Source organism: Aethalodelphis obliquidens, unplaced genomic scaffold (assembly GCF_003676395.1).
Source record: "Aethalodelphis obliquidens isolate GAN/ISIS:26980383/991018 unplaced genomic scaffold, ASM367639v1 scaffold8, whole genome shotgun sequence".
In the NCBI taxonomy this organism is placed as follows: Eukaryota; Metazoa; Chordata; class Mammalia; order Artiodactyla; family Delphinidae; genus Aethalodelphis; species Aethalodelphis obliquidens.
In genome coordinates, this window is record NW_020837952.1 from 14,634,595 (window position 1) to 14,646,729 (window position 12,135).

The following is a 12,135-nucleotide window of genomic DNA, read 5'->3' on the forward strand; positions in this document are numbered from 1 at the left end:
TTTAACTCAAATCACTTCTTCTACAGTTAAAACCCATTTCGTCAGTGGAGATTCGGAACAGCCGATTCCCATTCTCTTTATGGCAACTCTTCTTAAAGATTCACAGGCTTATAAAGGACAACCATACCAATTTCGCCCATGGCATACAGCTTCCTTAAGCATTTTCCATGAATATTTTACTATACAGTTATCAATAACCCATTGCCTAGTCTGTGGAGAGCTTACCCACTGAGCAAATTTCTACAGCTGGAGAAAGACAATAGCCCCTATCCAATTACTCAAGGGACTGCCTGCGTTAGTAAATACCTATGCTTTTGTGAAGACAATATTAGTTTGAAGTTTGGGACAGAACAAAGACTAAACCTAGAGCAGAATGCTTATGTCTGAGTAGGAAAGCACGTAGGAATGACCAATCTTTGGCCAACTACCTACCACTCTGCTCAGAATATCACCCCTTTGTGTGAGCAAGATGAAGCTTTTTAGAATTTTGAAAAACAGCAGCCAATGTGGGTCTCCACTGAAATTTGTAATCCTATCTCCCCGTGGCCCCATCACATATCTCAAACTGTTTCTTCTCTAAAGCATTAAAAAAATAAATAAAAACGAACAAACAAACAAAAAACCTGGAGCAATACAAAAGATCTTCAGTTGACTTTTAGGAGCAAACAACATATTTTCTTGAACATCTGTGATCTTCCCAAGCTATTTTTTTTCCCCATTATTGTCAAGAGAAAAGAAGTTTAGTGGAATGTTTCTCCACAGAGGCACAAGTCTATAATACTCCCCGTTGATTACATATAAAAGACACAAAATATTAGTTTATTAGAAGCAGCTTGAACCACTGCTGTACAAAGCAGTTCTCTGATGGAACAGATTTATGAAGTAACAGCTGAAAGGTATGTAGATCACAAGATACATGACAAATGTACTTTATTACACGGATCAGAAATACCATATGTACTAGCAGTTACTGTACAGTGATACACAACACCCAACTAAGACTATTTAAAGGCTTTGCTGATATTGAAAACTATAAAGACAATGTGAGAATGAGAAAGTGTTTCGTAAGACAGCATAATGCCAAGACAAGTCATCGCTTTAGGAAATTAAACACGCTCTGCATATTATAAACTTAATGTATTATAAAACTATGCCGTTTTTAAATTAAAATGCAAAGGACTTCACCCCATTCATTGTTTAAAGCAGATGTTCATAACGTTTTTCCATACTTTAAAGTGGAACTTCGTGGAATGAATACCAGACTTAACGACATTAACAAATTTAAGATTTCAGATTTTGTTACTTCCACCAAAAAGATACTTAAGTCTGCAATCGTGGGGTGCCAAAAAACTATCTAAGGGCAAAGTAAGCACAACACATTTCAAAGTGACAACTTTCTGCAAGGCCCTTCTAAGCTGGAAAGTACTTCACCAGCTTTCTACTGAAATTCCAAGTACAATATTTGAGTCCATTCTGCCACATTCCAAACAAGTGGCTCGCCAGTCTTAGCTTGACAGGATAGTCCTCCCAAGCTGCTTGTTCCACCTCCCGACAAACATCTTAGTTAGAAGTTTCTTCCTGAGATTCAATCAAAACCTGTCTCTGAAGCTTCCCATCAGAGACACTACTCTGGGAGATTCTATGCTCTGGGACAGCCTTGCCCACTACTTAATAATTGCACAGCTTTAGGCAACTTTACTTACCTCTTCAAAGCTGTTTCCTCCTCTGCAAATAGAGATAATAAGAGTACTGACCCCACAGTATTGTTTTAGAGATTAAATGAAATAATACAGGTAAAGCATTTAACACAGTAAGCATTCTCTAAATGTTGGCTGTTATTACTAGTATTCTAGCAAATGAGTCCTATTTGACACCGCGTCCTATTCTCCTATTCTAAAATAGGTGTGAAAGACTCTTGGCATTCAACTGGGTAAAGTTTAAGGGTTTCCGTAAGCAGGCACAAACCTCGCCCTGGCCCTCCTGCTGCCTGATGGGGTCCTGGGAACAACAGAGTGGCCTTAATCTGGCATGACTATTTAACAGTTCCCTATTCCCCCTGAACATTTCCTTGTTAAACTGGCACGTGCCTGCTGCAATGGTGTTTTTACATTCCGGCAAATACAGGGGAAAAGCTTTGTATTTTTTGACTATAGCATAAATGTGAATCACTCTGCCAGGTGGCATCATAAGTTAGTTGCTTAGCTAGTAAGCTCAGTCAACAGCCCACCATCTGCATCTCAATTGTAGTATTTATAAATTCGGGAATTCCCTGAGGTCTCTTTAGATTTCTCCTATTTATTCTATTTCGTGGCTAGCACTTCACTACTCCTGCACACCACTACCCTCACCATCAACACCAGTCCATTTCAGATATTTAAATCAAGTCATTTATAGCCAGTTACTTTTTTTTCTCCAACTCCTAAAAACCATATCCCAGATATATTGATCCAAATTTTGAAGATATTCAGATTTCCTCATAAGCAAATATATTCTGCTGCATATTTATGCAGCATGTGAACTAGTAGGGGGGAAATGTATCTAAAACGTGACATTAGAAAAAAACATGTAGTCAAAACCACTAGATTCTACTTTAGAGTGTCAATGGCAGTTCACATTCCTTCTCTGATTAGTAGCTTGGGTACCACTGAATCTGGGCTATACCTTTAGGATGGGATCAGCCCATTCTAAGGGCATGCTGGTTTAGTCTGGTTTAGGCCTAGAGATTTGAGAAGGGGTCAATAAATCATTTCTCTACTGAGAATCAGCTCTTCACCTGATCCTGAGCCCCCCGAACAGATTGAACCAAAAATAAGCATTCTACCCTAAAACTACCTTTTTTACTTAGCAAGAGTTTGCACACCCTTGAGAGGCAGAATGGCACTGCAAGAACATAGGCTCTGGAGCTTGACTGTCTGACCTTGAATCCCAGCTATATGGCCTGTGTGCCTCAGTTTTTCCTGGTGTATAGAGAGATAATATCAATACCAAACTCAAAGAATTGCTGGGAGGATTAAATGAGTTAATACTTCGATTGAAGAGTTTAGGATTAAATAATTTAGAACAAAGCCTGATATGCAAAGCAACCAATAAATGAAAGCAGTTTTGATTATCCTTAGATGATATTTTAATTTTAAATTTAATTTCTTAAAAAACAAAAATGTCACATTCAATCCCTAATGTGATTCAGCCCACTCAATATAATTCCAAAAAATGATTTGGTGCTTAGCTTGAGCTCCATCTGGTGGTTTTACAGAATTCTCTGGAAAACATCAGTCAAATAAAGAGATGACAAATTTTATGAAGCTAATCATTTAAGAGATTAAAGGACTATGCTATACTTCTCAATTTATAACCTCCAGGAAAAAAGCAACAAAGAAGTGATCGTACATTGCACTCATTCTGGAATGTTAGTCTAATTTCCTGCTAAAATTTGGAGATAGGAAGAATCCTGCTGGCGACACAATTCAGGAACTCAGTGACCATAGAGGTCCCCATCACAAGCTATGCAAGACAATTTCTCTTTCACAGCCAACTTGCCAGAGGACATAGGACACTTGAGAACATGTTTCTCAAATACGTTTTTTGATAGTGATACTTTGATTTTGTTAACTTTTAAGTTAAATCCTAACTGTACAAACTTCATGACTAGACAACCTTAAGTGACCAGCCTAACATCACTGAAAGGCCCCGGATGAAAGCTCAAAGCTACTATCTACCGTTGGAGTCAAATTGGAGGTTATCAGCTTCAGAAAACATGATATCCCTGGTACTGGCTTCTGACCTCAAAAATCCAGAAAAAACATACGTAACAACGCTGCCAAATTTTAAATAAGCACTAAGTGTGTAACATCACTGATGTAGACAATTCCTATGATGGGAAAAAAAAAAGGAAACAGCTGGTATATTTAGGCTGATATTATCATGGCTTAATTAGATGTTAGCAAATTTTTATTTCATGAATAAACATTTATGTATTTGCCTTTTCCTCACAAACTCTGTTCAAAATTATACCAAAAGGCAAAAAAAGGCCATGAACTTTTTTGAACTTTCCAACTCACATGTTCTGCTAGCTTCCTTAAGTATTTAAAAATAATCCACTAACTTTTTGGTGAACTAACCACTGAATAGATTGACAAAAGCCTATTATATAAAATAATCCTAAGATTTTACTAGCATTAAATTTCAGCTTCAAATCTCCTAAAAGATTTGGGTCCTGTCCTATTTATCTCTATATTGTGTCCCAGTGTAGCTGTGTGCCCAGTACAAAATTTGTGACCTGATGCCTAAGTAACCTTATTCCACAAGGTCTCATTTTTTTTTTTTTTTTAGGTAAGAAGTGCATTTATTTAGAGAGAAACACACTCCACAGAGTGTGGGCCATCTAAGAAGGTAAGAAAGGCCTAGGTCTCATTTTTAACTTGGTTTTCTCTGAAGCTAACAGCTTCTTCTGAGTACATACCCGTGAGGGCAGACACCTCGTCTTGTTCCCTGGGTCCCTAGCACCTGGAAAAGTCTGCTAGATCTCTGTATGACTATATAGGCATACTTCGTTTTATTGCGCTTTGCACATACTGCATTTTTTTTTTTTTACAAATTGAAGGTTTGTGGCAACATTCTGTCAAATAAGTCTATCAGCGCCATTTTTCCAACAGCATTATTTTTTAATTAAGGTATGTATATCGTTTTTTTTACATGCAATGCTATTGTAAAACAGACTACAGTATAGTGTAAATGTAATTTTTATATGCACTAGGAAACCAAAAACTCACATGGTCCACTTTATTGCAGTGGTCTGGAACTCAATGTGCAGTATCTCCAAGATATGCCTGTATTAAGCTAATATTGTTTTTCAATCTTCAAGTATGTAGCATTTCCCAAACTTAATGACCATGTAATATATTTTTTTCACCACACATCCAGAAAAGCTAATTCTGAGAATCATACTCTGAGAATAATATAAAAACTGAAGCACATTAAACTAGTTCCCAGGATGTTCTAATCTCCTAAAAAGATGGAGCATAATAATTTTCACATGTCAATATTCCACCTAAAAATTTAAAATTTAAAAAAAATTTAACTGAAGAATCTGGTCTTCTCTACTACTAGGAAACCTTAAGGATATATGAAAGAACAGATCTTCACGATCTAGACAGAGTATCTTTTATTCTGAATTATACAAAATCACAACTCCAAACAAGTACTGCTTATAAAATCCACTGACATATTTTCACATGATATATAATTTACTTTAAATCTGAGTTAGCTCAAATTTGTCAGTATAATATTATGTTTCATCCTTCCTAAGACTCAATGATTACAACCACATTAATACTCGAGAGAATTCTGATGTCTGATAATCCCTGCATATTGGATAGCATTCAATTAAAATATCAGCGTAGCTTTCATTCATCAAAGAAAATATTTTATTCAAGTTACCAAGACAAATTTGAGGAGTTACAGTTGGGCTTGAATTGAAGAAAAAGGCCAAGTTAAAAAATGGAAACAAAGTTTCCATTTGGTGGAAGCTGAAATCAATGTATACATTCTAATCAAAGACCTGTTCCATGCGGCATTTTTCAAGTTTTTAAGGGTCTACCAAGCCAAACCCTTCGCTGCCTTGATGGCTTTTGCTTTGCTTTTTCCTTTCTTTTTCTCTCGCTTTGCTTTCAGCCTTTTTCTTTGCCTCTGGTTCATCCATACGGGGTACTGCCCATGCTGGTCTAGAAGAGTCTTTTTGTTTCTTTTAATATCAGTCTCCATTTTCATGTCATCTGAATTACAAAATGGAAAAACTATTAATACTCATGAATGCAACCCCATGAAAAAGCAAATTAATGCAATGAGGACACTGAACTTAAAAGTGGCATGAAACTACAAAAGCAAAAAAAAAAAAAAATTCCTTTGTGCAATGATCTTTGACTAACACTCAAAAAACTCCTTACAACGCATTCAGTAGAATCATACACATGATGCCATGTGTTCCCACAACCATGAAAGACATAAAAAGTATCTGCGAGGAAGTAGGGACATCATCTATTTAGTCACTAAGAAACTTTCTAAAGAATGTTGTTATGCAACCCAGTCAAAAAATGGGCAGAAGATCTAAAGAGACATTTCTCCAAAGAAGAAATACAGATGGCCAATAGGCACATGCGAAGATGCTCAACGTCGCTAATTATTAGAGAAATGCAAATCAAAACTACAATGAGGTATCACCTCACACCAGTCAGAATGGCCATCATTAAAAAGTCTACAAATAACAAATGCTGGAGAGGGTATAAAGAAAAGGCAACCCTCCTACACTGCTGCTGGGAATGTAAGTTGGTGCGGCCACTGTGGAAAACAGTATGGAGGTTCCTCAGAAAACTAAAAATAAAATTACCATTTGATCCAGCAATTCCACTCCTGGGCATATATCCAGACAAAACTATAACTCAAAAAGATACATGCACCACTATGTTTGCAGCATAACTATTCACAATAGCCAAGACATGGAAACAACGTAAATGTCCATTGACAGATGAATGGATAAAGAAGATGTGGTACATATATAGAATACTACTCAGAATGAAATAATGCCATTTGTGGCAACACGGATGCAACTATAGATTATCATATTAAGTGAAGTACGTCAGAAAGAGAAAGACAAATACCGTATGATATCACTTATATGTGGAATCTAAAATATGACACAAATGAACCTATCTATGAAACAGAAACAGAATCAGGGACAAAGACTGGTGGTTGCCAAGGAGGAGGGGAGTGGGAGAGGGTAGGAGTCAGAGTTTAGGATTAGCAGATGCAAACTGGTATATATAGAATGGATAAACAACAAGGTCCTACTGTATAGCACAGGGAACTTTATTCAGTATCCTGTGATAAACAACAATGGAAAAGAATATGAAAAAGAATGTATATATATGTATAACTGAGTCACTCTGCTGCACAGCAGTAATTAACACAACACTGTAATTCAACTACACTTCAATAAGAAATAAATTTTTTAAAAAAGAGAACATTGTTATGATTGTCCTTTGCAACAGTGAAAGTTAAATAGGAAACATTTAGGATATATGGGTTTGAATTACTGCATTAGGGGTAAGTTTATGGTTCTGAAAACACGCGAGTTATGAGAACACTCCTCGGATTAGGTGCTTTCTTGAGCTAAATAAAATTGTTGTGTCAATAAAAAGTGCACCCACGCTTCTAATGGACAGGCCTTAGAAGAAAATAAACTATTAGGAATGACTGGCCACTTCCAATGAAGAGTACTTGGAAGAGGAACAGCAGTAAGCAGCAAGCTTCACGACAGAACAGACCTGGAAATCCTGGGGCTGCCACACTTTTTTATCCAGGTCACACGCAGGTATCCAGCTCTTCTAACAGAAGACTTAGCAGGAAGCTCAGCACAGCCATGCTGTGGTCCATCTATCACCAACCTTATCTATTGTGAAGGACATGTCCATAATGTCCCTCTCTGGGAACTTACCAGGGTATACAGGTTTTCTGTGGACTCTGCTACCTGACATTATATTGTATTAGTTCATTTATCTGGTTTACTTTCTGTCTCCTCCAATGTGATGTAAATCCCACTAGGATGGAGGCCATTTCTGTTATTCACCATTGTTGCCTCAGTTCCTAGAACAGTGCCTGATATACATTAGCCCTTCAATAACTGGTCACTGAATGATTATTTTAGGTGCTGTTCTAGGTTCTGGGGATACTGTGGTCCAAATAAGCTCCTTGCTCTTACGGAGTTCTCAATGTTCTGTTGAGGGGAGAAGGACAAAGCAAACTTCAGCTTGTGGTTACAGCCTTTTTAAAGAGAAGTACTGGAACGAGATTAAGGAGGACCAGGCAGGCTGTGGTAAGCACATGGAAATATAATGAGGTGATTTAAGCATGGGAATGACATAATTGATTTATATCCTAAAAGATCATACCGGGTGATATGTCAAAAATGAATCAGAAATGAGCAAAAGCTGAAGAGAGAGGTAAAATGGCTACTACTGTGGTTCAGGCAAGAGATAACTGTCATTAAAGTGAAAGCATGAAAGTAGGAGAAAAATGGATAGATTCCTAATGTATTTTGGAGATAGTCAAGATGATGTGCTAATGGTTTACAGGTGGGGGATAAAGGGACGAGGGATTGAGGATAATGACTATTATACACATTATATACAGCTTCCAACTTTAGACTATATTAAAACAGACATAACTAGAATCTGTCAAAATCAAATACAGGGAAACTAATCTTTAGGATAATAATATAAGGGCAGAGGACTCTTAGAATGGAACCTAGATCTTGCAAAGGGTAAAATGAAGAAAGACCTCCTTCTATCCTGCCTAGTTCTTGACTCCTGTGTACCCTTCCAACGAGAGTGTGTCTAGGTTTGTCTACCCCTGTAGTACTGTCTATTTCTGAGACACTTAGGCTACTGTATAAGCACAAAAGGCTCACTCTGAATAATCCAAAACATACCTACTCACATGAGGTGGCTTTAAAATAGCTTAGCATAGAATCTCTAGTAGCACCTCCAAAGAATTATGTGGGCATGGCAGGACGTTTGTTGGGAAGCAAGTGTGAGAAAGAATGGAAGACAGTGAAAAAGGGAAAAAGTCACAAAAGGAAGTTGATATAACCTTTTTTGAAATGAAACACATAAACTCACCTGTTTCATCTTTCACCACACATTGCGTTTTCTCTTGACAATGTTTGGGTTCTACCACAGTTGCTATCTCTTGAACGTCTTTCATTAAAACATCACCATCTACTTTAAGAATACTTTTAAGTCTGCTGAGCTCCTTTGGGGCATTCTTTTTTCTCTTTTCAGCACGCATCTTCCTTTTCCACTTACTCCGTAAACTTTTAGCCATATTTAGCTGGAAAGCTAAAAAATTACATTTTCAAAAGCAACTATTTACCATCAAACAAAAAAACAAATCCTTGGAAAACCAGGTCAAAAGGCATCTCTGCAGAACATGAACAACTGGAAAGTAAACTCTTCACTCTGTTCATGATTTATGATGGCATAATGTGCAAATTATGTGAGGATCAACGTGGCATATACAGCCACTAAATAACAATTAAGAACACCAAACCGAACTCCCCGTGGCCACTGGCACACTGTGAGTCAAGCCAATTCTGAAAGCTCCTGTAGTTTTCATACAAGATGCAGAAATTTAATTTCCCCCAAAATGCAGAGTGCCATCACCTTACATTTATGCAACAACTTAAAAATCACAAAATATTTTATCTTTTAACTGAATCCTGATTTCCCCCAAACCTACAGGCGACTCCACCCACCCCAATTTTCCTCATTATCCACCCCCTCAAATCAATCTAGCTATTTTAAACTTGTCTATTTCTACTCTTGCTTTCCCTCAACCCCTCAGTCCCAGCCCATCCCCTAGAAGGTGGTCAACCTGAGCTTTTAAAAACTTAAAGAGCAGACACTGTCTTTCTTGGAATTAATGATTTTCCAACTCATATATTCAAGATCTACAAGGGTATTTGTGACCTGGCCCCTGCCTCCTTTAACTCTTATGCTCCACTCCATCCTCAAGCACCAATTACACCTGAAGAAAGTCCAATCAATGACAACCGAGGGAGAGTGTGGGGATGTGACGAGGGCTGGGAAGGGATTATAGGGATTATAAAAAGTTTAGAGGGAAGCTCGTGGGAATGACTTATGACATCATCTTGACTGTGCTGACAGATTTATGTTTGTGTGTGAGTATACATGGATATATCTTACACACTTTAAATATGTGCAGTTTGTTGTGTTAATTACACATCAATAGGCAGTTAATCACTAAGACATTATTTTGAAAAAAAAAAGAAAAAGAAAAATGTCCAAATGACGTTGACTTCAGTATCTTTACATTTGCCGTCCCTTTGCCTGGGAACTGATCCTTCACGTCAGTACGTCAGAGACAGCTTTTCTGACTCCTGTAAGCTCACCTTTTATTCTCTACCACCTCATCCTTTTCTTTCCTGTTTAATGCGTGTTGCAATCTAAAATTCTTAAGTTTATTTTCTGTCATTCCCGGTGGCCCGTGGGCTACACGAAGGCAAGGGATAAATAGATCTTGTTCGCTACTGGATCCCCCAGTGCGTAGCACTGTGTACACAGTAAAGTTTAAGCAAACATTTGTTAAACGGACGACTGGTGGAGTAACATTTCTGGACGGCAGCAATCACAAACTCACTCTGTCCCGTGTGTACAACAACGCAAGCCCTGCGAGGGGCTGGGAGAGAAAGGTTGCGGTACACAGCCCTCAGCGGGGCTGAACCACTAAGGAGGACTCCACTTCCCACAGAGCACCGGGAAGCCCCACCAGGAGCACCAAGACAACGGGAGACCCTCGTTCTAGAGGAGGCCTGCGTCTTTGGCCCGGGCTCAAGCTTGCCAGAGAGGGACGAGGCTTGAGATCTTTCCACGGGCGGCGGACTCGAGTCCCAAGTCCCACGCCCCACTGGAGCCGGTTGGTAAAAAGAACTCACCTGAGAAAACCCAGGAATTCAAACACCGCACGCTGCTCACGCCGACCGGAAGCCCCCGCACTTCCGCCTTCCCGGCAACCCGCTCTACTGACCCCGCCCCCCGGGCGGCGCGCTGCTCGCTGCTCGCCGCTCGCCAAAACGCCCCGGCCGTTCCCTGGAGTCCCGGGCTGACGCACTTGGTGCGAGTGCTGACCTGGGAGCTGGGCTCCTCCCAGATAGGTTCTGAAGTCGGATTAGGGAAATGCGGAGGAGAAGCCGGGTCGAGGGTCGTACACCAGCTAGGCCTGCGTCCCGAGCGTGAGCGGGGTAGCCCCGAGACTAACCCAAGGAGGGAGAACCGCCAGGTGACCCTGCCGTCAGGTAGTGAGCTCAGAGCCGACCTCTAGATTCACGTCAGACCTCCCCATTCGCACACATTCACCACGTCGCGTGTTCCTCTAGAAGCCGAATTAAGATCTTTATTTGCAGCCCTTAAATTTCCCCATCCCCGGTGGTGGTCTCACGGTTGTACACATATATCAAAACTTGTCAAATTGTATCCTTTAAGTATGTGCAATTCATTGTATATCCGTTATACCTCAAAGCTGTTACCCAAAACAAAAACCCCTTTCTCATCCGAAGACAAGTTCAAAGGGTAAAATGATCAAACTAATTCAGTTCAATCAGTGTTTACTGGCTAATCACTAATGTATACCAGACACAATACTTAGCCTAGGACACTCGGCTTCGGTGACGGTCACGCTGATCACAAACAACACCAGTTCTTTTTGTTATTATTTTACATATGCTCCTAATATCACTGGCTTTGGAACCGTACAGGTCTGTGGTATTTATGGTTCTAACACTTCCTTGTGAGTGATATGAGTACTATCTCAGAGCCCGGATTTCCTTATCTATAGAATGAAGCTAATACAACCTAATAATCCTAGGTAGGGGATATAAGAGCTCAACAAATGGCCGCTCACATCATTTTCACATAATAAATTCAAGATGCACGGGACTATTTGTAAGCAGTATTTTCTAGAGATTTACAACATACACCAAAAACCAGTAAATGAATTGTCTTTAATCATGGCCTAGTAAACTCCTGTCTGGTTACTAGTAAAAGTTCATTCTGAGACAATTTATGGGTCCCTTTTTTCTTTAAATTTGTGTCCTTGAAGAAACCATGCATCATGTGGAAATTAATAAACTCAGACTACAGCAAGTTGTTTTTGTTTCTTGTTTTTTTAAACAGAGGCTGGAAAAAGCTCATAACATGCAGTATATTTAAAAAAAAAAAACATGGTTGAAAAACCTGCTTTCTTTAGAGATTAAGAAGTTCCTATACAGCAAGTGAATTTCTATTTTAAAGTTAACTATATGTTAAATCTGGCCACTTTTCCCAAAAATACATGTTTACATTGCATTTTAAATCAGAGAAAGCTCACTTTCAGATAGTCCAAATTGACTGCATCTTGCTTAACATACCAGGCCAAGACTTTTGAATAGATACTTGGCACCGAAAAAGAGAAAAAAGTTTATCTATTATGAAAATGTCATAGTGTTAAATATAGGCCATAATTCTGCATTACTGATGTTTTAAAAGGCTGAATCCTAGATTGCATTATTGAGAAAAAAACCTTTTA

The 12,135-nt window shown here is 38.9% G+C and overlaps 1 protein-coding gene across 2 annotated transcripts in view; it reads right to left on the minus strand.

Annotated features, from left to right (window-relative positions):
• LLPH (LLP homolog, long-term synaptic facilitation factor) overlaps positions 1–10,622 on the minus strand; it is a 113,872-nt gene extending 103,250 nt beyond the window's left edge. The window contains exons 1-3 of one of the 2 annotated variants that reach the window (XM_027106940.1): positions 10,508–10,622; positions 8,673–8,891; positions 5,145–5,771 (exon numbers count right to left, since the gene is read on the minus strand). In XM_027106940.1, the coding sequence (XP_026962741.1) occupies positions 5,593–5,771; positions 8,673–8,877 (384 nt within the window). In that variant the 5' untranslated portion in view covers positions 8,878–8,891; positions 10,508–10,622 and the 3' untranslated portion in view covers positions 5,145–5,592. Of the gene's footprint in view, positions 1–5,144; positions 5,772–8,672; positions 8,892–10,507 lie in introns of those variants that run through there. The other variant, XM_027106938.1, reaches the window with a different exon arrangement.
• Positions 10,623–12,135: the final 1,513 nt, after the last annotated feature.